This window comes from Aedes albopictus, chromosome 2 (genome assembly GCF_035046485.1).
Source record: "Aedes albopictus strain Foshan chromosome 2, AalbF5, whole genome shotgun sequence".
Taxonomy (NCBI): Eukaryota; Metazoa; Arthropoda; class Insecta; order Diptera; family Culicidae; genus Aedes; species Aedes albopictus.
Window position 1 is genome coordinate 151,000,609 of NC_085137.1, and position 27,485 is coordinate 151,028,093.

General features: G+C 41.7%; 2 protein-coding genes across 3 annotated transcripts; both read left to right on the plus strand.

The window, feature by feature from the left end:
• Positions 1–14,336: 14,336 nt before the first annotated feature.
• On the plus strand, positions 14,337–15,386 carry LOC109420951 (uncharacterized). 2 transcript variants are annotated; one of them, XM_019695426.3, is made up of 2 exons: positions 14,337–14,601; positions 14,660–15,386. In XM_019695426.3, the coding sequence occupies exons 1-2, from the start codon at positions 14,389–14,391 to the stop codon at positions 15,311–15,313; spliced, it is 867 nt and encodes a 288-aa protein (XP_019550971.3). In that variant the 5' UTR covers positions 14,337–14,388; the 3' UTR covers positions 15,314–15,386. The 2 variants fall into 2 exon arrangements, with proteins under 2 accessions (XP_019550971.3, XP_029714787.2); XM_029858927.2 differs by having other exon boundaries at positions 14,337–14,550.
• A 113-nt stretch (positions 15,387–15,499) lies between these two features.
• Positions 15,500–21,423, plus strand: LOC134287763 (uncharacterized). The gene is made up of 2 exons (XM_062850611.1): positions 15,500–18,228; positions 20,724–21,423. Exons 1-2 carry the CDS (start codon positions 17,100–17,102, stop codon positions 20,780–20,782), a joined length of 1,188 nt encoding a protein of 395 aa, XP_062706595.1. The 5' UTR covers positions 15,500–17,099; the 3' UTR covers positions 20,783–21,423.
• Positions 21,424–27,485: the final 6,062 nt, after the last annotated feature.

Consider the following 27,485-nt stretch of genomic DNA (forward strand, 5'->3'; position numbering starts at 1 on the left):
CACACACCCAGCAATTTTCCATCCAGGTCCTCTAACTCATATGACGAAGTTCCTTTTTTGCTTATAATGCGAGCAGGAACAAATTGGGGTCCTAATTTCGAGTTATAGTGGTCAATAGCACAGGACGGCTTCAAATTACGCCGGTATACTAATTGTCCTACTTCATAGGGCTTACTATAACTGCGGTGTCGCAAGTTGTAGCGCTTTTTCCCCTCTTCGTGTGCCTTTCTTAAATTCTTCTGAACAAACTCGCAGATGTTCCCAAACATCTCTTACTGCCTAGCGCTCCGTTCTTCGGGTGGAAGGGTAGGTTGTTGTTCATCCGAATTATGATCACAACCACGAGCAAACATTTCGTAGCCGTGTGTTGAAAAATAGGGTGTTGGGCTCGTTGCAGAATGAGGAGATGAATTTATGATCGTTTCTATTTCCGCCAGTCTCGTGTCCCATAGTCTTTGATCTGTTGCCACATACGATCGGATTGCTGTGTTCACCGTTCGGTTTACTCGTTCGACCGGGTTGGCCTGTGAATGATATTTTGCATTCAACCAATGTCGAACGTCGAACCGAAGCAAAAAGTCCCTGAATTGTCGCGACAAAAAGCAAGTAGCGTTGTCGGATATAACGACCTCTGGAGTGGAGTTCCGGAAGAACCACTGGTCCCTCAAGACTGTACAGAGGACGGAACTGTCTATTTTTCGGAATGGTACTAGCATTACCCATTTGCTAAATATGTCAATGACGCTAAGTATATATTGATTTTGCCGTTTACTGTGCGGCAGAGGGCCAATAAAATCGAGCGCAATTATTTGCCATGGGTGGGATGCAATCCGTTGGTCCCCCATAGGTGGTGCTAACGCTATGTTTGGTGCTTTGATTTCCTTACAAGTAGAGCATTTCTGCACATACTCGCGAACCTCAACTACCATGCGGGGCCAAAAGAATCGTTGACGAATACGCGCCAGCGTTTTATCAATTCCTGGATGTAGGGAATCATCGTGGCATTCTCGTAGAATGCGAGGCCTTTCACTAGGCGTCGGTATCAACTTCCAGTCAAACCGAGTGTCATGGGGTTGATCGGTTGATCCGGAGTGGACATATATATATATATATAGATTTGTCCCTCGCGAATCTGGTAGTCTACTAGTTCTTCGGGTGATTCTACTATTTTTTCCATTAAAGTATCATACCCGAGTACCGCCGAGTTGACGGTGGAAGATTCTAGAAGATCTAAAGAGACCTTGGTTGCCTCTACTGCAGCTATTATTTTCGGTTCCTTCTTCTCGGTGGGTAACACCGGGATGCTACGAGAAAGGGCATCGGGTACTATATTCTCTTTGCCCTTTCTGTGTTTAATAGTCTTGTTATGATGTTGAAGAGACAGACACCACCTGCTGCACCTGGATGCTGTCTTCCACTTGGTGGACATCATATGAGTCAAGGCCGATGAGTCCGTGATGAGGGTAAAATGTGACCCTTCAATATAGCCCCTAAAAGCCTCGATGGACAGGAGAGCAGCTAAAGCCTCCTTCTCACACGCATGATAATTCTTTTGAGGAGTTGTCATTTTGTGTGAGAAGCAGGTTATAACTCTCTCCTGCCCTTCTTGAACTTGCGTTAGAACACCAGCGACGGCGACGTCACTAGCGTCTGTCTGAATAGTGAACTCCTCAGAAAAATCCGGGGGGCTCAGGATCGGAGCCGAAATCAATTTTTCTTTGAGTCGGCAAAAGGCCTCCTCAGCCGCTTCGTTCCAACCAATTACTTTAGATTTGGAACGTAAAAGGTCGGACAATGGACAGGTAATACCGCTGAAGTCATCGATAAATCGGCGGTAGTAATTAGCAACACCTCCCCCGGTGTGGGTTGAGCGGACAGTGTTCATCGTTCAAGACCCCACGGCCGGTAGCCACTGGCGATCGTCGACAGCCCACGGCATGCCACCCGTGGCCCACTAAGCCGTTCTACAGCTCGTCCCTGCCACCCATGCATGACGTCAGGTATGTCCGACATCGTAACGGCCGCAACGTTTTCCTTTTCTTTCCCTATGTGTTGTCCTCAATAAAAGTTTGAAATGGAATTTAAGACTTCTTTTGCTTGCTTTCTACATCTGAATCCTGTTTGTTGTTTGACTGTGTTATTCGTCTACTTCGGCTTGGTTTTGGGTCGGGGGTCTTCCCACAAGTGAAGTGCCGACCCTGAGTAATAAGAAGGGCTGCCTGAGCTAGTCGCATGTCACAAGCAATAATTGTTTTTTGTTAAATTTATGGCTAAATTTATATGATGAAACTACTGGTGAATCACTCTGAAAATATTTCTCCATCGTAATGTTTCACACGAGTACCTAATAGTATGGGACACGCTTGTATGGAAAAAATAAATCCTCGCTCCAGTCGACTTTTTAGATCCCATTTAGGTCCCATATGATCTGTACAAAATTTCAGCACAATCGGTGAAACTATAATTTAGCGCAAGCGGTTCAAAGTTTTCATAGGATTTACTATGGGAAAAGTTACACTTTCAAACAAAAAATCCCAGAGGTCGCCCCTTGTCTCCTTAATTCAAATCGATCAACGCTTCTTGTAGATAAATCATTTATGGAACTTTCCTTCGAAGACCGCAAAACAATTGGATGCTTGTGGAAAAAGTTTTTGATTTATTACCGATTAGTGATCCGACGAACGGCTTTATGTTTTGTTTTATCAGCAGCACTGTAGCTGCTGCCTTGGCTGCTGCTGTTTCTGGGGGTGGTGATGCCACCCGTCACCCCATGCAGCAACGGCAGCAGCAGTGCTGCTGATAAAACAAAACGAAAAGCCGTTCGTTGGATCACTAATCGGTAATAAATCAATAACTTTTTCCACAAGCATGCGATTGTTTTGCGGTCTGCGAAGGAAAGTTTCATAAATGATTTCTCTACAAGAAGCGTTGATCGATTTGAATTAACGAGACATGGGGCGACCTCTGGGAATTTTTATCCGAAAGTGTAACTTTTCCCATAGTAAATCCTATGAAAACTTTGAACCGCTTGCGCTAAATTATAGTTTCACCGATTGCGCTGAAATTTTGCACAGTTCATATGAGACCTAAATGGAATCGAAAAAGGCAACTGGAGCGAGAATTTTATGTTTGTCCCATACTAGTACCTAATCATGAATTTTCTTATAATTGGATAGCTGTAGGTATTACCTGGTTGATGCAATGAAAAACGCGGGCTGTTATTACTCTTTTTATTTAAAAAATCAATATTTTCGACCTAATCTCTAAATATTTAGAATGGGGGTGAGATTGGGTCAGGCAAGTTATCGAGTGCACATAACCTTAACTAAAAATTCAACTTGTTATCCAGTCCCCATTTGACGTTAGAGTGAGTGGTGCCATGTTTACCGTATCTTCATAAAAGCCCACTTTTCTTCGAAAATATGTCGAAGAAGTGGCAAGCGGGAGTGTTCATAGGTTTAGTGCCTAAAATAGGGTTCACTGAACAGCAATATCACGACCCACTGTGATAGTTGCAAAATCGAAATTGTTGCTGAAGATGTGGTTGTTTTTTGTGAAGGGCTATGTGAGGATAAACGATATTATCATGCCAGATTGTAGGGTTATCCTACGACGACGGTTGCGCTTGTTTACACGAAAATATTTTCTGGATGTGCGACTCGTGCAGAGATTCCATCAAGCGTGATCGGTTCCGAAAATCTTTTGCCGAGAAGCAAAGTTGTACAACGAAACGAGATGAGTATGCAAAAAAGAACGAAGTCGACTGCCTGAAAACGGAAGTGAACCGAATCAATGCAGTAGTGTCCCAAATGATAGACAAATTGTCCACAGCGCCTAAAACGCCCGCAGATCAGTCTCCCGTAGAACAAATGCCTACGTGTAGCTACCCGCTATCTTCGACGAAGCTTAATGCCAGCGTTCCTGCAGTAAACTCTCCAAACAGTCCTAATCTGCAATTGCACTTTTCTAATATTGCACCGGATGTTACTGAGGATGAAGTAAGGGAGATGATACAGCAGTCCATTGGAGCTTCAGACGTCTATGTAACGCGTCTATGTAACGCGCTTCGTGGATGGACATATCTACGCTCAGCTACGTGTCGTTCAAAGTTACATATTGTGAATGCAAAGTTCCGTGGATCCGCCTTTAGAGTCTCGAATTGGCCAAGTGGAGTACGTTGCCGTGAGTTTCGGAATGTAACCAATCCGGTATTTTTTTTTTCCTTCTAAACCATAGGGGGATAAATCTGCTCATCAGACACCCTAACAGGAAGGTTAGGGTAGTGTGGGGATGAGGCCGTCTTCTACAATGCCGGTAGAAGCCAGGACTACTCTCTCCTCGACCCACTAAAACACATTCCTATGGTCGCCAAACCCTACGTCTCTCCGGAACCACCAAGAAGGTATTGCTTCAGAGAGGGGCTAGTGCATATCGCACCCTCAAGGTTAGCTGCCGTAGCCTAGCAGCAACGAACATCGATGACTCGCTCTGGAGAGTCCATCACGATAGCATGCTGGCGCTTAGCCAGTTTCCCGAGTGGTCCTCGCCACTCCCTTTGTCCTCGGAAGGCGGGCAGGGTCAACCCCGCCCGCGCCCTACTGCTGAGCGGACATCAAGAACTGATGCCCACGTGCAACCCGATCTGAACTGCCCGCAAAGGAAGGGTATCACTACCCTTCGGGCCCTATCAGATGCACCCGTAGGTTGCAGACAGCAGGATCTCACCTACCCCGACCCTTGCCGGGACCCCTTTCCAACCGCGGGCTCAGATCCAACCCAGTAGACCGACGCCACGACAGCACCGCTACCGGGACTTCCTCTCCGCGGCCACTTAATCGCTGTAAGGATCGATCTCGACCGCAGGGCACCGGTATGACCTACGAAGCCGACTTCGAACCCCTGGACCACCTCTTGTACTGCATCTGGACTAGCCATTCTCCGAGTCCACGCGCCACCTCCTCTGTAGCTCCCAGATGATATGGGTGATAGCCGTTGAAACGGCATTCCAGCTAATCTCATCCCTACACATTCTCTGGACCAAGTTGTCCGGAGTTGTGTCCTCCCCGCATGTGGCAAGCACGCGGTCACGCATTGTGCGAAAACGCGGGCACACGAACAACACGTGTTCCGCCGTTTCCTCTAAACCATTGCACACTGGGCATTCGGGAGAACCCGCATGCCCGAAACGGTGTAGATACTGTCGGAAGCAACCATGACCTGTAAGGACCTGTGTCAGGTGGAATGAAACTTCCCCATGGCGCCTATTAATCCAACTATCTACCCTCGGTATCAACCTATGGGTCCACCTTCCTTTGGTGGAACTGTCCCACGCGCGCTGCCATTTGACCATAGAGGCCATCCTGACAGTCTTGCGTATGCCTCTTGTGCCGCGCATTTCGGAGAACTCCATGTCCTCACTGATAAGAATGCTGATAGGCACCATACCAGTAATGACACAGAGAGCGTCGTGTGACACGGTACGGTACGCGCTTGCAACCCTCAGACACATAAGCCTGTAAGTACTTTCCAGCTTCCGTCGGTAGCATTCAGTACTTAGCGCGGTACCCCACGCCGGGCCGCCATACCTAAGTATGGACGTAGCAACACTAGCCAGAAGCTTGCGCTTACTGGCGTACACCGCTGAGCTATTGGACATCATCCGGGACAGTGCCGCAATAGCTGTGGAGGCTCTTTTACAGGCATAATCGACGTGGCTACCGAAGGTAAGCTTATCGTCGATCATCACGCCCAAGTGCTTGACAGAGCGCTTCGACAGGATAGTGCATTCTCCTACACTGATCTCCGTCTGCTGCGCCGACTGCATGTTGTTAACAACCGTCACCTCTGTTTTGTGGTGAGCCAGCTCCAGTTTTCTGGACCGCATCCACGCCTCCACAACCTTGATCGAGTGGTCGGTAGTCAACTTCACCTCCTCGATCGTTTCACCGTAGACTTCGAGCGTAATATCGTCGGCAAATCCGACAATCACCACTCCCACTGGGTACTCTAACCTCAACACCTCGTCGTACATGACATTCCATAACACCGGACCCAGGATGGAACCTTGCGGGACTCCTGAGGTTATGTGAAAGCACTTCCGACCCACCTCCGTGTCGTATACTAGTACGCGATTCTGGAAGTAACTTCCGAGAATCTTGTACAAGTACTCCGGTATCCCCAGACGCAAGAGCGCATCGGCAATAGCAGCCCAACTGGCGCTATTAAATGCATTCCTTACATCCAGAGTCACTACCCCGCAGAAGCGAATTCCCCTCCTCTTAGGCTCGAGTGCTTTCTCGGCGGTTTTTGTAACCGACAAGATAGCGTCTACGGTGGACCTCCCCTTCCGGAAGCCATACTGGTTGCTCGAGAGACCATTTACGCCCTCAGTGAACTTCAACATTTTATTGAGGATGATCTTTTCGAGCACCTTCCCCGCCGTGTCAATCAAGCATATTGGTCTATATGCCGACGGGTCTCCGGGTGGTTTCCCCGCCTTTGGCAATAGTACCAGGCTCTGCCTCTTCCAAGCTTCTGGGAAAACTCCCTCGTCCAGGCATTTCTGCATAGCAGACCTGAACATCTCGGGAGCTTCTGCAATAGCTACTTTTAAGGCCAGGTTCGGAACTCCGTCCGGACCTGGGGCCTTACCTACGCTAAGGGACTTAGCTATCCCCGCAAGTTCCACATCGGTGACCCTTTCCTCATCGCCAGCCCCAGTCCCCGGCTGTCCTACGAAAGGAGGCCAAGGACTAGGATCATGACGCGGAAAAAGTCCTCCAATGATCCCCTCCAACATCTCTGGAGATTGCTCTGTAGGAGCCATCACACCTCTCGTCTTGGCCATAACGATCCTGTAGGCATCACCCCACGGGTTCGTATTGGCACTCTGACAGAGACCCTCAAAGCAGGCCTTTTTGCTTGCTCTTATCTCGGTCTTGAGCGCGGCTTTTGCAGCGGCGAACACCACCCGCCGTTCGTTTCGCTCTTCCTCTGATCGTGCTCGCTGCATCCGCCGCCTAGCCCGTAGGCAGGCGCGGCGCAGGTCCGCAATCGCGTCGGTCCACCAGTAAGCCGGTGGCCTCCCATTTCTAGGGTGGACTCTCCTAGGCATGGCCGCATCACACGCACGTGAGAGCACCGCTACCAGCTCGTCGCCGTCTAAACCGATTAAGTTTCGCTCACGGCGGAGCGCTTCCCTAAATACCTCTTCGTCGAAGTATGATGTCTTCCACCTACGAGGGCTTGGCCTTGGCCTAGCCGCCTCTTCTTCTATCCGCTGTCTGCTGTTGTTGTAGTCGATACTGTAGCGAACCGCCAGGTGGTCGCTGTGAGTGTAGCCATCATCTACTCTCCAGTTCGGACTACTTGTTAGGCCAGGACTACAAAAGGTCACGTCAATAATTGACTCCGCTCCATTTCGACTATAGGTACTCTTGGTACCGACGTTAGCCAAGTCGACATCTAAGATGGCCAGTGTTTCTAGCAGGATCTGACCCCGCTGGTTCGTGAAACGGCTTCCCCATTCCACAGCCCAGGCATTAAAGTCACCCGCTATTACCACCGGCCTTCGCCCTGTTAGCACGGTCGTTAAGCGGTCCAGCATTTGCGTGAACCGCTCGATCGGCCACCGCGGAGGCGCATAACAGCTACAGAAGAAGACCCCGTTTACTTTGGCGACCACGAAGCCCTCATATGTAGTAGACACCAACTCCTGCACGGGGTATTTACCCGTCGTCCATATCGCCGCCATTTTCCTGGTCCCATCCGAGGCCCAGTTGCCGTTGCCGGCGGGTACTCGGTATGGGTCCGAAATGATGGCGATATCCGTCTCCCACTCAGAAACCGCCTGACAAAGCAGTTGCTGAGCTGCATCACAGTGGTTCAGGTTCAGCTGCGTTACCTGCACTGTGATTTGTTGCTCACTGCGGCTTTCTTAAAGGCCGGGCACCCTGGACCACCCATCGCATGTCTATTTTTCGAGGTTTTCCCGGTACAGATCATGCAGATGGGCGGACTCGTGCAGCTTTGGGCCTTATGACCTTCAGCGCCGCATCGCCTACACAGTTTGCGCCTGTCGGGGCCTTTGCAGTCCCACGACTTGTGTCCTGGTTCCAGACACCTGAAGCAAACCTCAGGTGGCTCGTGGAATGTCAGGTGACATACACACCAGCCCACCTTAATACTCCCTACTTTAACGGACTTTTTAACGTCCGCCACAGGTAGCTGAACCATAGCTATCTGTGTCCCTGCTGGCCCCTTCCGCAGCCTGACGGCTGTGGTGGCCACCTGAACATCGCACTGTTGCCGCAGTGCCGTGACGAGCTCTGGGGCTGTCCATAAACCACGTGGTCATGAGGGGGGTGGCGGGGGGGGGGGGTGGTTCGGCCAATGACCATTTTGTATGGACAAATACAATTTTTTGTATGGACTAATGACCACACGGGGGGGGTTGAAAAGTCCCAAAAAAATGACCACGTGGTTTATGGACAGCCCCTCTTCCGCTTCGGTGATCTCGTCTAGGTCTTTGACCTTCAGAGTCGCCTCATGCGTAAGAGCCCTCACCTCCACTCCATCACCAAGGACCTCTTCTGCCAGCCTCTTGTAGGCGGCGCCCTTGTGATCCTTCTCGCGCTTAAGCTCCAGGATCATTTCGCCCGTACGAGTACGTCTGATACTGCGTACGTCGGCTCCAAGACCCTCGAGCTTGGCGTCGCACCTCATCGCCTTCAAGACGTCCGAGTATTTCGACTGTTCGGTCTTGATGACGATAGCGTCACCTTTTTCGCGCCTGGCACCTGCCTTCCTACGCCTTGGCTTGGCGACCTGCACTTCTGCCTGCGGATTCCCCTTCTTCTTCCTCTTCCGCTCTACCTTTGTCCAAGGAGGGTCCTCTCCTTGGATCGCCCTGCTCTGTGGCTGCTGAGGGCCCACCATTGGTCGCAACCCCTTGTTCCCATCATTCCGGGACGGGCCGGCCTTTTCAGGCCCACCCTTCCCAGCTTTCCGGGAACCCTGGCTGGGGTCCGACTTTCCAGCGTTACCACCGGCTTTCGGGGTTATTATACGCCTGGCCTTGCGGGCGCCGCCAGACAGCTCCTCACCTGACGGCTGCCTCGCCCGCTTCTGCGAATGCTTGTCGCGTTTGTCGCGAGCATTCGCTTCCACTCTCTTCGGACTACCCGCGAAGGAGAAGGCCTCCGTTTGTGTAAACTTAGACGCTTTTTCCTTTGCGGGTTCCGCCGCTGCTGCAGCCAGCAACGCAACCGCGTGCTCCTGCTTGGCATCATCGACAGATGCTCTAAGCCGAAGCAAGGCCGTTTTCAGGTCCTTGCTTATATTCGACTTAGTTGTCGCAAAGTCGATAATTTTGCCAAGCTGCTGCTCAGCTACCTCAAATGCGGGCCGTCCTTTTTCTGCAACTTGGCTGATGGCCCTCAGCAACCATGCTCCGTCCATGACCTCCGCCGGTTGGCTTGCCGTGGAGTGGACAGGAGCTCCCACGCTTGAGCTGCGTAAGCAGCTTCCAGCACCTGACTCCTCGCTTCTCCTTGTAGGAGACCTCATCAACCCGCTTCTTGCGAAGGGGTTGATCGCACCGCTACTTCCACCTGTATTTTGATTCTTAAGATTTTTACTCATATTTGATTCCCACGAGTCGCACGAGAAAGAATGTCCACCACGCCAGAGCTCTGCATTAACGCGGTAAGGGACAGCTTACTGTGGGGGGTGCCCAGGTGCCCCACAGGCTCCGTTAAAGATCGAGCATCTTTTTCACCCCCTCGATCACTCATTCCTCGGCACGGGTCGCTTGACACCTTGAATTGGGGTTAGTAGTCCTATTCTTAGCCGGCAACTACGCGGCTGACTCGCAAGCGGGGGGGTGCGTCAGGCCCCAGAACATCCGTCCCTGCTGCCCCAATCCGGTATGGCGACCTTCAACCCGCACACTGTAACTGCAACCGTAATCATCTCTTCGACATTTCAACGACTTATGTAATGGTTTATGTAATGTTTTCCTGTCATTCATGATTGTATATTTGGTTTCTCCATGTGTGCGAAAAATCTTTTATATCAATTTAAGAAACAGTCTGTGCGACCAAGTTGGTCGAAGATGAAGTTAAAAAATAAAAAAATAAAAAAAAAACATTTATAACAATAAACCCATGCGTTTGGACAGAAGAATAAGTCTACTAGAACTCATACAAAATTTATTTAAAAAAATCCGCCTTAATGTTATTGCGGGAGAGGGTCTAATAATGTGAAATGTTGTGTAACATAATATTTAAACGACCCTCTATCTTCAGATGGAGTGATTTGCTTTGGCAGTATAGAGGCCAATGATCATAAGAGTTTATAGCGGGTTTGGTTAAACATTTCTTATGCAGTATTCTAAAAATACCATTTTTTTCAATCGATCTTTCAATGCGCCCCTCCCTCGTTGTAATCCTCCCCCTCCTCTCATGGTGGCTAAAAATGGCGATACAACATACAAACGTTATTTTATCAAATTTCAACCATTTTTTCGGTTGTATTAGCCCTTTTAGGTGGATTAATCATCTTTTAAAATTACCTAAGTTTCTATTCGTCATGGTTACATTGTATTTTAAGAAGTTTTACTAGATATGTTCAATAAAATTAACTTATATTCTTAGATAGGCGATTTCGAATACTTTGACCCATTCTCACCCCCTCTAAGGGGTGAGATTGGGTCAATTTCCAATCATTTGTAGTTTATTTCGTAAGTTATTCCGACTTCAATTGTATTTGTTATTTAACAAACATTCTTTGGGTATCCTTTTTTGACCCATTCTAACCCCCCAACGACGGGATGTCAACAATAATCATAAAATCTCAAAATGTTTTCATCTCAAAAAATCCGTACACCAAATTGGCTTCCAGGAAAAATATAAAAGTGTGAGGATGTTGAAAAAATTAGAAAAATCAAAAACTGAAATTTACGAATTCGAGAATTAAAAAGAATCATCTTCCAAAACATGTTTAAATCGATTTTAGATGACGAAAAATTATATTTAGATCAAAATCAAAAATTTGGGTTTTAGAGGGTTAATTAGCAGATTAGCATTCATTGACATGTAGTGCTGTATAAATGCTTATCGGTTACCTGGGATTATATTGTCAAATAATTAAATTTTTCAATGAAATATGGTTCAAATATAAACTTTTTATCATTTTATGTTACGATAATACCCGACCCGTGGCTTTCATGTCCTTGAGACTTTACCGTAGTTAATTATTTCCATGTGGAAGAAAAAATCGGTCGAAATTTCCGCTGCTTCAAGAAGCCGCAATTTGGTTCAACTCATGATTACCTACCTACCTTATATAGTAATTGAGAAGTTATTCATGTCTTCTGGAGGATCGACTGAGGATTTTAATCTATGATTTAAACGGCTGCGCAGTCTTTTAATATGGGAAATCGAGGTTTATTATTTCCCAAGTAACACAGAAAACATCTTTGAAAATGACATTTGAAAAAGATGTTTTAATACAGTACTTTAATCGTATCTGTACACATCTTATGTTGAAATCAGGTTCAAACTATGTTTGGCATTAACAAGTCACTGAAAAATCTTATCAACCTCACTACAGGTTACAGCTACGTAAATATAACGTTGATTAAACTTGATTTGTGTATCGTTGTCCTATTTCAATTCAAGGGGATGTGTAAAACATCATCAGTACATAGTTATAACCTAAAGGATTAATATGTTACGAATACGTTAATTTTACGTATTCTATACGGTTATGTATAAGTTTATCAGATCTCTTTCTCCCCTCACTCACTTAAATTTATGAAACATCTTATGCACATAAAACTACACCGAAATTTAACTATAATAGCACCCGAAACTCATATTTAATGTTGTGAGGACACTTTGAGTACTTACGTGGCGACTTAAACTCACTTAGAAACACAATTTTGATACCGCAAAATAAGAAAAGAATTTATTTAGATTAATACCACGAACTGCACTCTAACTTTGTTATTGTTGCACTGATGTTCAAAACAGGTATCAAAAACCAAAAATCACATCATTGTATGCTATTTGAAAATAGATGTTGCAAGTACGTTGCCAAGATGTTTTTTGATTGTATTTCGATAGATTCAAGTAGTACTCGACAAACATGTTATTGAGATGTACAAAACTTGTAATTTGAACGTTTTTCCAATATTTTGAATACTTTCCTATCAGGCCAGGTACTGTAATTTATGTGCCTGCTAAAAGATTTGACACTAACGATTTTATAGATGTATAGCAGTTTGTTCATCTACAAGTTTTTCTCCGAATAATTATTAATCTGGGAAAATGTTAACATTCAATGTAATAATAAAGTTGCCTTAATGATAACGAATACAAATTCTACTTTGTAAAACCACATAATTAATATGTTATAATTGAAATAGCATTGCAAAACTTTTTGACGGTACTGTTTCAAGAATCCACCATGTTGCATATCTGAAAATGTACTCGAAAATCTCATAAAAACCATAGAGATGACAAAAACCTCCCTTCTTGTTTTCAATCCGATGGGAGGCGAATTAATTCATGAAGAGTGAATGTGTTTATTTCACCATAAATTTTGAATGGCACATGTTTTTAAGTCATAGTGACCAAACATCGTGATGATAAATTACAAATGAAATGTAAGGCTTGACAATTATTTTGAGCCATTACCCAATATCACATGTCTCATATATTTCCACAGTGTACGATTGACCAAGAATAATTTTCCTACTAGCAAAAAGTAAGTTCTTACGAAGTTGCTGAGAACATATTCGATACTTAATTTTATGTTATAATAATGTATTGAAAAACATCTTTAGTAACATCAAAGATGTTTTATAAGCCGCCATTTTTTGCGCTTTTTCGGTGATATAAGTGTACGAAAATAAGTTTTCCATATTCAGAACAAAACATGGACGTTTGTATGAATCATGTATTATATACAGTATTGTAACAAGTTGTGTTACTTGGGTTGCCCGACGTTTCGACACTGGGGTTTTGTGTCATCTTCAGGGGTACAGTGGTTTTTCGGTTTTATCACGGTCAAAAAAAATTTTACCGTGATAAAAACCAAATCGTGAATTATCCAAAATCGTTCAGCTGCAAAATATATAAGTCGTAGCTTATATTTTTTAACTGTTTTAGTGGACTGGACAGTGCTGTATTGATTTTAAATTGATTTCGGAATGTTTTAAAACAAGTGTGATAAAAACGAAATTAAAATCGTGATATAATCGAACAGAAAACCGTGAATTTGAGCGAGTAGTGATTAAAACGACTAGTGATAAAACCGAAACGCCACTGTAATTATTTTTTCGTTTTTGGTCTTATGTTTCGTCTAACTGTAACTGTCTTGTCGAGTTGTTGTTGGTACATTACTTATTTGGTTTGTCTACTTTTGCAACGGACTGTACGTGTTTTGCGAAAATTTAGAAGTAAATACAGTCCGTTGTAAAACTAGACAAACCAAATAAGTCATGTACCAACAACAACTCGACAAGACAATTACAGTTAGACATAACATAAGACCAAAAACGAAAAATTAATTACCCCTGAAGATAACACCAAACCCCAGTGTCGAAAAGTCGGGCAAATAATAAACCTCGTTTTCCCATATTAAAAGACTGCCTAGCCGTTTAAATCGTAGGTTATTCCTGTCAATTCATACAGTGCGAGAAATTAGTATAAAGACAGAGCCGTTTTCCATACAAAATAATCATGTTTAGGGATCAAAATCTCTTTTTCTAGGGATTCGATTGTTATGGAATTTCGGCTGCAACCCTAAAATAACTAGAATTTTGGCTAGAAATATAAATCATTATTCATGAAAACGTTTATATCGACTTTTCAGATTCAAATAAATATAAAGACACCATTTCCATATAAAAATGTGTCTTTGTATTCATTTGAATCTGAATAGTCGATATAAACGTTTCAACGGATGATGATTTATATTTCTAGCCAAAATTCTAGTTATTTTAAGGTTGCATCCAAAATTCCATAACAATCGAATCGCTAGAAAAAGAGATTTTGATCCCTAAACGTAATTATTTTGTATGGAAAACGACTCTGTCTTTATCCTTATTTCTCGCACTGTATAGAGCTATTTATTTTTCAAGCGTATTGTAGAAAAAAATACGAAGGTTCGAAATCTATGGACTAATAAATATGTCAATACATTTCAAGAACTGTAAGTAAGCTGGAATCGCACAGGAAACGCTTTTTACACCACTTTCCTCAACAATCTCTCCGAATGCTTCGAATGCAACTCTCGTGAGAACACAATGCACTTTGGCTGCGCCAGTACACATTCTGTCTTCAACCTGATCGAACGTTCGATAAGCATAGCGCCGCAAGTATGATGCTCAATTCCGATGAGCTCACGCCTATCGCACCACGCCATTGGCCTGAGCTAAGAGACTTGTTCAAAGTGGATTGGCCTCGACACGAGATTGCACACAGTACGGTGCAAAACTATATCAATTGGAATGCCATTGACCCTCGAATCAAACAGCTTGAGGTGTTGACACTGAACGATAGTTGGCGACAGAGTGGAACATACATTATAATCGTAAGATATTATTACGGAAAAAGTTTCAATTTTAAAACTTAAATCTTCATAATTTCAGGACAGATACTATATGTTTATATACACCTTGGAAGAATCGAAACATACCATTCATCGAGTATTGCTACTCATCGATTGGGACTACAGTTACAAAATAAGTCACGTTCCCGAATCTCTTCGACCGATTCTATATAAAGTATTTCAAATGCGTTCAGTTGAGCTGCAAATAACGGGGCGTCCAACAAATCTCTACAAATTGCCGATGGAAAAATGCCTAACCCTAGATTGCACTGCTCCACCAGGTGTCACGCTGCACAAACTGGAACTCCACCATGCCACCCAGATCAACACAGTTTGGCCACATCGCTGCGAGGGATCAGAATACACTCTCAAGCGGTTAATAGCGTGGAACCCGTCGATGGGTCTGTTCGATGAATCCGGTCGCTTGCTGGCGTGGAGTCTGTGCTGGACCACGGGAACGCTTGCTGCGCTTCAGGTTGACGCGGAACATTTACGGAAGGGGTTTGGTTCGCTAGTCGTTCGAGCCGTTGCAAAAGAGATGACCAAGGTTGGCATGAACTGCCAGGCGATTGTTCACTGTGCAAACGAGATTTCGAACGCGATGTTCACGAAGTTGGGGTTCGAGGTGGTCGGATCATGTTTTGTTGTACGGACCAAAGCTCGAAAGTTAGTTGAATATGTGCACGAAAGTTGAATTGATGGGATGGTAGAATAAGTGCTTTGTTTAAGTGACATGAAAAAGATAAAAACCTAATTGTGTCATGTGAGTTGTAATTGCTGATTTCTCGGAAAAAGTTTTTAAGAATCCTCAGAATGCCACATCAATGCCATGGTGAACTTTCGTTATATTTTTTTCTTGAAATTGTTTTGGTTTCTGTTGTATACAAGTTCGGTATTAGGATTTCGGTAATTAGGAGAATACAGGTTTCGAAGACAAGAGTTAAATTGAAGAGAGATGGTTGCACGGAAAAGAGATGGATTGAGAGAAAAGAGAAGTTAGAACTGTAATGAGAATCAGGAGAAATAAATATGATCAGAAAGTGTCTGAGATCGAACCGATCAAGTTGTGTTTTCACTACCAGTTCTTTAGAAAACCCCTAGTACAAATTTATCAGTGGCAAACGAGGATAAAGTTTTAAAGTAGTTAGTCGCGTCGCGAGTGAAAATTAATGAGAAAGTGCAATTTTCTTGGAATCCTCCGGCGTAAGTTTATTAAGAGATTTTGGAAGCGGCTACGGTGCTGATTTTTTATTGAATTTTGCTGACAAAGCCTTTTTGTCACGCGCTTCCTTATCTCCATTTTATTTCAAGCATTGGTGGCGTGCTATATCGCGCACTTGTAAGTAAATTTTGCTAGATTGAAAAATCAACGTCGTTTAGGGTTATACAGTGAATTGTAGTGATTTTTTGGCGAAACGAGCGTGAAAATCACGGCGAAAGCGTATTCATTTTCGGCAAAGAAAAACGCCATTTTGCTTCGTGCTTCATTTTCCATTCTTTTATTGAAGCGGTGATAGATGCTCATTGTTCTTTTGTATTCTTTTATTCTTTTGTTTGTACCACAGTGAATAGAGTCATTCAACTTTGCCATTTTGAGCATCAGTGTTTTCTCAGTGTGGGTATTCAAGAGGAGAACAACAGTAGCGCTGTTGATCCTTTTGTTTTACCACCGATTTTACCGCCCGCAGCTACAAAGCCAAGCTGTCAGTGAGTCAACTGTGGTAATTTAGTCGACGTCGCAGCCAGCCAGATTTGGTGCATCAAAAGTGCATTTTTGTTTTGATTGCCGTCTCAGCCAGTGGAGAGGGGTCAACGACCCAGAAGAAAAATTTAATCGACCGAAAAAAATTTTGTTTAGTGGTTTTATCACCGAGAAGTTCGGCAGAGCGGAAGAAAAAAAGTGAAGAGATTCCCTGCTGCGTCTGGATTTGCCGCTTGGGAGTTGCTGTTGCTGTGCGGGTGGCCATTTTGTAGCGGATTTGGTCGCTGTGCTGCTGTGGAAGAGTCGTCGCGAGTTGAAGGTTGCTGCTGCTGCTGCTGGGTGCTGGTGCTGTTGTTGTTTGCTGCCGGGTGCAGGTTGCATTCTCGAGGCTACCCGAGGAAAAGTTTTCTTTTGAAAACTATAAGGTATGTGATTTTGTTTTCTTCTTTTTATCATTTTCATTTGAAAAACATATTTGAACTGAATTTTAATCCGGATTTGTATTTGTTGTTCTTTTTATTATATTTTTTTTTAATTTTTTCTGTGGTTTTTCCCAATTTAAACAATAAGTATGTTGCAAACCACTACTGAACCTTACTTGCCTGGTACAATACCATTTGCTCAGTATCAGGAACAATTGGAATGGCTGTTTTAACATAACAATATACAGGAAGATCAGTACAAGACTTCATTTTTGGCGGTCTGCGGCCGTGAAGTTTTTACACAGCTAAAGCTTTTATTTCCGGGTAGAGATTTTAAAGATTTAACCTACAAGCAAATGACTGAGGAATTGACAAAGCGTTTTGACAAAAAGGAGTCAGATGTCATACATAGCTATAAATTTTGGACTCGCCGCCAAGGGCAATACGAAAAAGCAATCGATTTTGTCCTGGGCGTGAAACAATTGGCAGAAGATTGTGATTTTGGCGGTTTTAAGGAGAGAGCTATTCGCGATGTTCTGGTTATCGGCGTTTCCGATCGTCAGTTGCAAAAACGATTATTTGATGAGGACGATCTCACTGCTTCGAAAGCCGAGAGGATCATTGTTAACCAAGAGATTTCCAGTGATAGGACGCGTTATTTGAAAGAAGATGACGATAAGAGAGGCAATACCCGAGGTAGTGTTATTGCAAGACTGGGTGCAAGGGTGGATCGCTCTCGAGTTAGGTTTGCACGCAGAAGCCGAAGCAGGAGTAGAAGCTACAGTAGAGATAGATCGTTTTCGAAGGGAGGCCGAAGAAATCGCAGATTTGACGATAAGTTCAATAGTAGTAACAGTAAACCATCATTTTTGTGTTCATTTTGTAAGAAACGCGGGCACACTAGGAAGTTTTGTTACAAGTTGAACAGGAAAAGTCCAAGTAAGGAGAGATCCAGTGTTAACTTCATTCAATCACCGAAGCCCTCAAAAGCTTCTTCTTCAGGGCTGTTTAAGAGACTGAAAGCAGATTTGGAAAACACAGACTCTGAAGATGATTCCCCTTGCATGATGATTTCGGCCGTTAACAAGATTAACGAGCCATGTTACGTTGAGGTTCTAGCAGATAGGAGGAGATTAACGATGGAGATAGATTGCGGCTCGGCAGAGAGCGTTATTTCGGAAAGTTTGTTCTTGAGGAACTTTAGTGCTCACTCTTTGAAACCATGCAACAAAAAGTTGGTCGTCATAGATGGAAAACGTTTAGCTATTTTGGGGAAAGTTTTTGTTCCTGTACAGGTAGGAGACATCAAAGCCCAGGAACTTTCCTTGGTAGTGCTACAGTGCGACAACGATTTTGTACCTTTAATGGGCCGAACATGGCTGGACGTCTTCTATAAAGGATGGAGAAACACTTTTGCTAGACCTACGACATCGACAGAGAGGATAAATGTTTTGACGGAAGACGAGACGATTGACGATGTTAAGCGTAAGTTCCCCAATGTTTTTGACAAGGATTTTTCAAATCCAATAGTTGGTTTTACTGGGGACCTTGTTTTGAAAGAAGATAAACCGATATTTAAAAAAGCCTACAGTGTTCCTTTACGATTAAAGCAAAAAGTCATAGATTATCTTGAGGTTTTAGAGAAAGATGGTATAATATCTCCAGTTGAAGCTAGTGAATGGGCCTCGCCTGTCATTGTGGTCACTAAAAAGAATCAAGAAATCCGATTGGTCATCGACTGTAAGGTTTCAATCAATAAAGTAATTGTTCCTAGCACATACCCTCTTCCTCTAATTCAAGACATTTTTGCTGCTCTTTCTGGATCAAAAGTTTTTTGTTCGTTGGATCTCGCTGGTGCCTACACACAGCTTTTGCTTTCTGAAAATTCGAAGAAATTAATGATCATAAACACCATAAAAGGCCTTTATCGTTATAACAGGTTGCCTCAGGGCGCCTCATCGAGCGCAGCGATTTTTCAGAAAGTTATGGACCAGGTGCTGAGAGGAATAGAAAATGTGTGTTGCTATTTAGATGACGTGTTGATTGCGGGTAAGGATTTGGAAGATTGCAAGAATAAACTTTATTTAGTCTTAGAAAGATTAGCTAAGGCAAATATTAAGGTAAATTTTAAGAAGTGCAAATTTTTTGTAGAACAGTTGCCATATTTGGGACATGTGTTGACTGAAAAAGGTTTACTACCTTGTCCTGATAAGGTTCAAACTATTCGAGAAGCGAAAGCTCCTCGAAATGTTACGGAGCTTAAGGCATTTTGGGGGTTGCTTACTTACTACTCCAAATTTATTCCTAATCTTTCATCACGCATACACTGTCTTTATGGTCTTTTGAAAAAGAATACTCATTATATCTGGACACAAGAATGCCACAAAGCATTTGAGGATTGTAAACAGTTTCTTTTGAAGCCTAAACTTTTGGAATACTTTGATCCAGACAAACCAATTGTAGTGGTTACTGATGCATGTAACTATGGTGTTGGTGGCGTTATTGCCCATTTAGTGGACGGAATGGAAAAGCCAATCAGCTTTACTTCGTTTTCCCTCAACAATGCTCAGAAAAACTATCCAATTTTACATTTGGAGGCTTTGGCAGTCGTCAGTACCGTTAAAAAGTATCACAGATTTCTGTACGGTATGAAATTCACCATTTTTACGGATCACAAGCCGCTCATTGGCATTTTCGGCAAGGAGGGCAAAAATGCTATGTTTGTTACGAGATTGCAACGTTACGTCATGGAGATGTCCATCTACGATTATGACATAGTGTATAGGCCAGCATCTAGAATGGGAAACGCAGATTTCTGCTCTCGTTTCCCTCTTGACGAAGAAATTCCTAAAGAATTAGCAGCGGAATGCGTGAAGAATTTGAATTTTTCGGATGAATTTCCCATAGACTATTTAGAGATTGCCAGAGCGACACAAAAGGATGACTTCATACAAAAAATTATTTATTTTCTTCACAATGGTTGGCCCGATCGTTTAGAAAGATGTTTTAAGGACGTATACTCTTTACATCAGGAGCTAGAGGAAGTAGATGGCTGCGTTTTGTTTCAGGACCGAGTAATTGTTCCTTTAAGTATGAAAGAAAAAGTACTTAAATTATTACACTCTAATCACTCGGGAATCAGCAAAATTAAACAACTCGCAAGACGAACAGTCTACTGGTCCGGCTTGAATGGAGATGTAGCGAGATATGTGAAATCTTGTAGTATCTGCAATGAAATGAACGCTGTTACAAAACCACCGCCTTATTCTCGCTGGATACCTACGAAAAAACCATTTAGTCGATTGCATGCAGATTTCTTTTATTTTGAGAGGAAGACATTTTTGGTCGTCGTGGACAGCTTCACAAAATGGATTGAGTTGGAATGCATGAGGAACGGTACGGATCACACAAAGGTAATCAAGGTTTTCATAGGTATATTTGCTCGATTTGGATTACCGGATGTTTTGGTGACTGATGGAGGACCACCTTTCAATTCAGACCATTTTGTAAAGTTTTTTGAGAAACAAGGAATCCGTGTAATGAAAAGCCCCCCATATCATCCCGAGAGTAACGGCCAAGCAGAGAGGACGGTTCGTTTGGTGAAGGACGTTTTGAAAAAGTTCCTTTTGGATCGGGATGTAAGGGGATTGGATGTGGACGAGCAAATATCTTACTTTCTTTTCAATTACAGAAATATTTGCCTTGAAAAGGATGGCGAATTCCCCTCTGAACGGTTACTTTCGTACAAACCCAAAACCCTACTGGATTTGATTAACCCTAAAGCTAGTTTTAAGAAGAACTTAACCGAATTTTATGATGATAACCAACTCACATGCGAAACAAAAAAGAAGAAGAAGCCTGATCCTTTTGTTAAACTAAAAGTTGGAGACCTGATATATTACAAAAATTCTAACAAGACCGACATACGAAGATGGATTCCTGCAAAGTTTTTAAAACGAGTCTCTGATCACATTTTACAGATTTCCCTCGGTGGCAGGATCGTGTGGGCGCACAAGCGCCAATTGAAAGTGCAATCTGAACCATATCAGAAAACGGATCGAATGGTTGTTTTTCGAGGAGAGAGGTTGTTTGATGCAGTTGATGCAGCGCATCAGCCGCATGAAGAGCAAGTGGAAGAATACAATGAAGAAGATCATAACAGGAAAAGAAGAAGAGAAGAAGATGTTTCTGACGATTCGGATTCATCGTTTTACGGTTTTCCTGCCGATTCGTTTATTTTTCGAGAAGAAAATTCAGATCAAGTAAATGTTGAAGAAGCGAATTCAGAAATTCAAGATAATCTTGTCAGAAGAAGCGAAAGAAGATCGAAAAAGAAGAGAAAGAAAGATTTTGTTTATTATTAGATAAATTATCAGAAATAAAGCATGTGAAATTTTGTAAATTATAAATAGTTTAGAATCTTCTTAAAGGGATAAGGAGTTGTTGTATACAAGTTCGGTATTAGGATTTCGGTAATTAGGAGAATACCGGTTTCGAAGACAAGAGTTAAATTGAAGAGAGATGGTTGCACGGAAAAGAGATGGATTGAGAGAAAAGAGAAGTTAGAACTGTAATGAGAATCAGGAGAAATAAATATGATCAGAAAGTGTCTGAGATCGAACCGATCAAGTTGTGTTTTCACTACCAGTTCTTTAGAAAACCCCTAGTACAAATTTATCAGTTTCTAGTTATGATTTGCGATGGAATCCACCTGCTGTTTTATTCCTTCTTACTTGACTAAGCTTCAAAACTGCATCTCAACGACGAAATCCCAAAAATATTTTTTGGTGGAGTCTTTGCAGAACAGTTGGTGGAAACACGGGAACAATTTTTAGGAAATGCCAGGATGGAATCTAGGATTCCTACTGTGATTTCAAATCCCAAATACCTCCAAGGATTCATCCAGGGAGTCTTTTTGAAGCTCCTCCCTAAATTCTTCCTGGAATTCGTTCAGGGATTCCTCAAAGAGTTTCTTCATGATTTCCTCCACGGATTTTTCCGAAACCTGTAATGATTTCTCCAATGATATCTTAAGCAGGAAAATAGTGAAGATTGCAGCTGAGCAGACACAAACGCGATATCCTGCTGGCTCCAATTTAACGCTTGCTTGCAGATTTCGTTTCGGCCCCCGCATAGAGTGTGGTCGACCGATGTGACCTCCCGTAGGTGTCACGTGATAATCGTGCAGTATTTTCTGGATATCCTCTGCCTTTTCGATTTTTCTGCGTGGTTTATATAATAATATTTCCACGTATTTGAGTGTTTTTATCGCGATGTTTTTAAACAGTTCTACTGGTAGAATTGTGAATATTTCATTTTGTGTCGACATTGCAAGCTTGTTTATTTTCATTCTTTGAAGCATATCATTCAACCTTAGGCAAGCTGACTCTAGCGTCTGAGTTCCATCGGCTGTGATTGCATATATTTCTTTATTTTCTTTTGGATCCATTATAATAATTGTGATTTCCTTTGACGAGCTTATCGTTGTGAGTATTTTCGGTAACTTGTAGGTTTTTGAAGGTGAATCCGTTTCGTAGATTGACAGTTGCGCACCTGTCAAATCGTCTGACTTCGGTTTCTTCGGTTTCGTTCCGGTCATGGATCTAGTGTTCACCCTTAAAATTGACATCTGCTTCAACTCGTCTGACGTGATTGCTATTCTGGAGAGTGCGTCAGCTCCAACGTTGTTTTTGCCTTTGATGTGTTCAATTTCGAAATCGTAGTCTTCCAGATCCAGACGCATTTGTGTAAGCTTTTTTGTAGGCTCTTTCATCCCGAAAAGATACACGAGGGGTCTATGATCAGTTCTAATTTTAAATTTTCTTCCGTATACGTATGCTTTAAAATGGTTGATCGCCCAATGAATGGCAATCATTTCTTGATAAATAGTATGTTTTTTTGATTCCGCTTTGTTGAATGTCTTGCTACCGTAAGATACCGGTAAGTCATTACCATCATAGTCTTGTGATAACACTGCACCACATCCAACATTAGAAGCATCCGTTGTAATAATAAATTCTTTTGAGAAGTCTGGATATCTTAAAATTTGTGGTGACAACAAATGAGATTTTAAATTTTCGAAAGCTTTTTGACGTTTATCAGTCCATTCAAACTTAAAGTTCTTTTTAAGTAAATCATTTAGTGGCTTTGCTGTGCCTGCAAAGTTTGGTACAAAATTTCTATAGTAGTTGCAAAAAGCGACAAATCTGCGAACTTCGTCAGCATTTGTCGGAACTGGATAATTTTTTACTGTTGAATATTTTGAATCATCAGGGTAGATACCTTTATCCGTAATTTTATGACCTAAATACGTGACTTCGGTCTGAAAAAATTTACATTTGCTTGGGTTTAGTTTCAAATTGTAGTGCCTGAGACGATTAAAAACAGTGATTAAATTTGAAATATGGTGTTTTATAGAACATCCAATGACAATGATGCCATCAATATATATAAAAGCGTGTTCAGGGGTTAACCCAGCCATGGCTATTGTCATCATACGCTGAAAACTATTTGGGCTGATATTTAGTCCAAATGGCATACGCGTATACTGATAATGACCTGACTGTGTTGAGAAAGCTGTGTATTTTCTGGACTCTGGTGTAAGGGGAATTTGGTGAAACCCTGACATGAGGTCAAGAGTACTAAAGTATTTTGCTCTACCAAGTTGATCTAAAATTGAATCAATCCTCGGTAAGGGGAATTTATCTGCCAAAATTTTTTTTTTATTGCCGATAATCAACAACTAATCTCCATTTTTTATTGTTATTTTCTGATTTTTTTGGGACAAGCAAAATTGGTGAATTATATGACGAAATAGAGGGTTCAATTATGTTTTCTTGAAGCTTTTTATCAATTTGCATTTTAATTTCATGTGTTTGGGAATGAATTTGTTTATAATTTGGTATATACACGGGGATATTATCAGTAAGGTGAATGTCTTGGCTGTAGATATTATTTGAAGAAAGTTTATCATCCTTTAAACAAAAGATATCTGCGTAGCTCGTGATCAAATTTTTGAAATCTTGTTGTACAAAACTAGGTATACCGTGGAGGGCCCATATTCTGCGCATCTAAGACTTTTTCAATTTCAATCAGCTGTAACAAATTCCAAATCGAACCGATTTCGCTGAATTTTTGACTGCACATAGTTATTAGCTTTGTAAATGAGGGAAAAATATAATTCTTATACAAAACACTCAATTTATATGTAAAATCATGAAAATTCTAAAGTGTGTCTCTGTTCCTAATTCTGCGCACCCATTTTTGGAATGTTCCTTATTCTGCGCACTAATGTTCCTAATTCTGCGCACATGGGAAAAACTCTAAAAAGATAACATATTGTAATGAGAACATGATTCAAAGATGAAATTCAATTGAATTCTTCATTTTCAACCTTTATACGACATTACGACCATATTGGAACTTTGCATGTCCTCAACATTGATACTACCTACTTTGATTACTAAGCAAAGGGAATTTTAATCATAATACACAAAAGGATTTTGTAGCATTATCGAATACTACTACGTAAAGCTTTTTAGTTATTCGCATATGCACATTTTAGTAAAATTTACTTTCATTTCTAAAGGCAATATAAACTTTTTCGCCATGACAAGGTGGCACAATCTTTGTTTGCAAACTGAGACTTCTTTCTTGTCTAACTCCAGGGTTTCCACTGTTTAAAAAAATTCCATGTAAACTCACATCATATCTCGCATTTGACGAATGCTTGCATGAATACATAAAATTTCCCCCGAGGTTGATAGCAAATGTTTAAAACAAGTGGTTAGTCCGGTCGAACAATCAGATCAAAAATTCAAAAATCGTAAATTAGCCTACAAAGTTCATAAACTAACTTGTTGAGCCGTAATTACATTCACCGGATTGCTAGAAACATAGATATCCTAGTTATAACTATTATGGCATTTGTATGATGTTTGTTTATTAATTTATGTTCAAAACTTAATGTTGAAATGTCTGCGCAGAATTAGGACCACCATTTAATACCGGTTCCTAATTCTGCGCACCTAAAAAGAACAAGAAGATTAAAAAAAGAAGAAGAAAACTCAATTGTTTTTTGCCGATTCTGATTCCTCGAAGACAGCAGTACAGAATGCGCATGGAAAAGCAGACATTCTCTTCATTATTCATTTCGCAAAATGCTTCAGCTCATGAAGCAACTTTTTAGCAGTTTCGCTAACGGACACAGATTTCAGGCAATTTACAGTACTTGCGACATCATTTTATTTTTTTACAAAATAATGATCGTTGATTTGAAAATTTTTTCTTCACAAACTTTTTCATTACTATTGAAGCAATATTCAAAAAATATATTTGAAGCTAATATTGAACTAGCGTCCATGATTTTGTGATATATTCGAGAAAGTGCGCTGAATTAGGAACTGCGCAGAATTAGGGCCGGTCACGGTACCCGAAAGATTAATCTCATTCAGAATTTGTTCTTGTCGATTGGTTTTTGTAGGTGTATTCTGCGTAGTTTTCAGTACATGATAATTGTCAAAAGGCTCTATAGTGGGATTAATCTGGTCGTATTTTATAAAAACTGGTTCATTTGTAGTGTTGATGAATTTTGCATATGGTTCGTCCTTGGAAATGATCGTATTACCAACAAAAATTCCGGTTTGGATTTCTTGTGCGTGTACAACCATGTCACTCGGATAAACTCTTTTTGATAGTTTACGAATGGTTTCACTTCTCTGTGGAAGAATGAAGCCATCTTTAAAATTGTCTTCAATAGGTATGGAAATTGTTTTATTTCCGATGTCAAAATGTAGTAACCAAGAATCGTAGTCTATTTTGCACCTGTTGGTAGTGAGAAAGTCGTGCCCTAATATACCATCTGTTTGTATTGGAAAATTTTTTGACACTAATTGAAAAGAATGTTTTACTTTTAACCCATTTTCAAAAAATATCTCAGTATCAGTGGAAGCTAGTGTTTCAATAGTTTTATCAGAAATTCCTGTCAATTTAATTTTTTTTGCAATGTTTACGATCCTGTCAGGTCTAACTTTGTTAATTTTAAATAGGGAAATATCTGCTCCACTGTCGACTATTAAAGTTACTTTATCTTCGGACATCTCAGTACCAACGGAAACAAAATTAGACGCATTTAAATTTATTGAGAGGATCGTTCGGTTCGATCCGCTCTCTCTCCTAAAAAAGATTCTTGACTTTCCTCACGATCTTCATTTCGATAGCAGGCATGGGAAAAACGGTTCTCCTGTGGTGTGGCATGATAAATTCTACCACGTCTCGATCCATTTCTGTTGGTGTTTTCGTTATATCTTCGTTGATGTTGGTCTTGCGGAGCGTTGTTTTGAGCGTAATTCCTGTTATGACTTCCACGCCAATTCGAATTGTGGCCTCCGCGTGTTGGGGGATTGCCTCGACGTTCCTCGTTTTGCTGATAACCATTCTGATACCATGATCTATCTTGTTGATAGTAGGAGTTCTGGTATGGAAGTCTATTGTTGTAAGAGTTCCTTCCTCCTCTTTGTCCTCTTTTGGAGTGTCCAAAATACAACACTTGCATTGAAGTGCATTCGTCGTTATCATTTTCTGCTGCTCTACCTATGGCATCATCTAGGGTATTAAATGTGCCTGCTTTGAGTATCGTTTTTAAACTCGGATTTTTTACGCCATTGGCTAAAGCTTTTGTGCCTGCTTTATTCGCCATTTTTGTTGCTGTATCTAGTGCTATACCATCATTTATGTATGCTGCTTCTAGTTGAGTAGTGAACTCTTCTATCTCACTAGTAAATTTATTCAGTGTTCCGTGTTGCTTTGCTGCGTTCAATTTCGCTAGTACTACAGCAGATGATACGTGTTGCTTGCATTTTTGGTTAAGGCTGTTAATAATCGCGTCAATATTTGCTGGTGCTTCTCCTACCGCGGATTTCGCTTTTTTCTCCAATTTTGACAGAACTATCTGTAATGCGACAGGTTCTGTTGCAGCTGTTACAATAGTCTTCAAAGCTTTTAATGCTGCAATTATGTTGCTCAATTTATCGCCATTCCCGTCATATTGGGGAATGAGGGATGAGGCTATTTTAATTACTTCGGTCGCATTTCCCATGTTGTCTTCTTCTTCTTGTTCTGGTAAATTTAATAAAATTTGTGTAGGTTTCAACCGTCTAAATAAGATAATAGTCGAAACTAATGTCTTCAACGGGATTGTTCGTTTTGTATTTTTTTATTTAGTATCTAATATTTGTTGAATCTTGAAAAATGCATTTCGTGAAGTTTTTTCAATATGATTCAATTTTGATTCTGATATTGAATCCTCTAAAAGAATAAGACTTCTTTGTATTTCAGTATACAATTGTCTACTAAGCTTCTCTTTTTCAAGAAGTGTGCGATATAAGAATTTTTTGTAAATAGATTTTTTTAAATTCGATTCTAGTGTTATTAGTTCTTGAAGTCTTTGTTCTAATTCCACTATATTCATTTCAGAAATGCATATTTTACTATTTGTTTATAACATATTAGAAAAAATTGAACGTCTATACATACAAGTTATTTATATGTTTTGTACTTCTTAATTTAAAAATATATGTTTATAGTCTATGTTTTTACTCTCACCATCGCCCAGTGTGGTCTCCGAAGTGTCTTACGCCAGAATCTCGCAGTCGTCAAATCGTTGATTCAAATTCACCACTGGTACACTGCATTCTCCTTTTCTGCACTCTGCACCTGCTTCTTCGTCGGTGTTGTAGGCAATA

Bases quoted from the DNA above. Each gene is read 5' to 3' on its own strand.
- LOC109420951 (XM_019695426.3), top strand. From the start codon at position 14,389: ATGATGCTCAATTCCGATGAGCTCACGCCTATCGCACCACGCCATTGG. The intron at 14,602-14,659 runs GTAAGATATTAT...TCATAATTTCAG, and splicing joins GTGGAACATACATTATAATC to GACAGATACTATATGTTTAT.
- LOC134287763 (XM_062850611.1), top strand. From the start codon at position 17,100: ATGACTGAGGAATTGACAAAGCGTTTTGACAAAAAGGAGTCAGATGTC. The intron at 18,229-20,723 runs GTAAGTTCCCCA...CACATTTTACAG, and splicing joins GACGATTGACGATGTTAAGC to ATTTCCCTCGGTGGCAGGAT.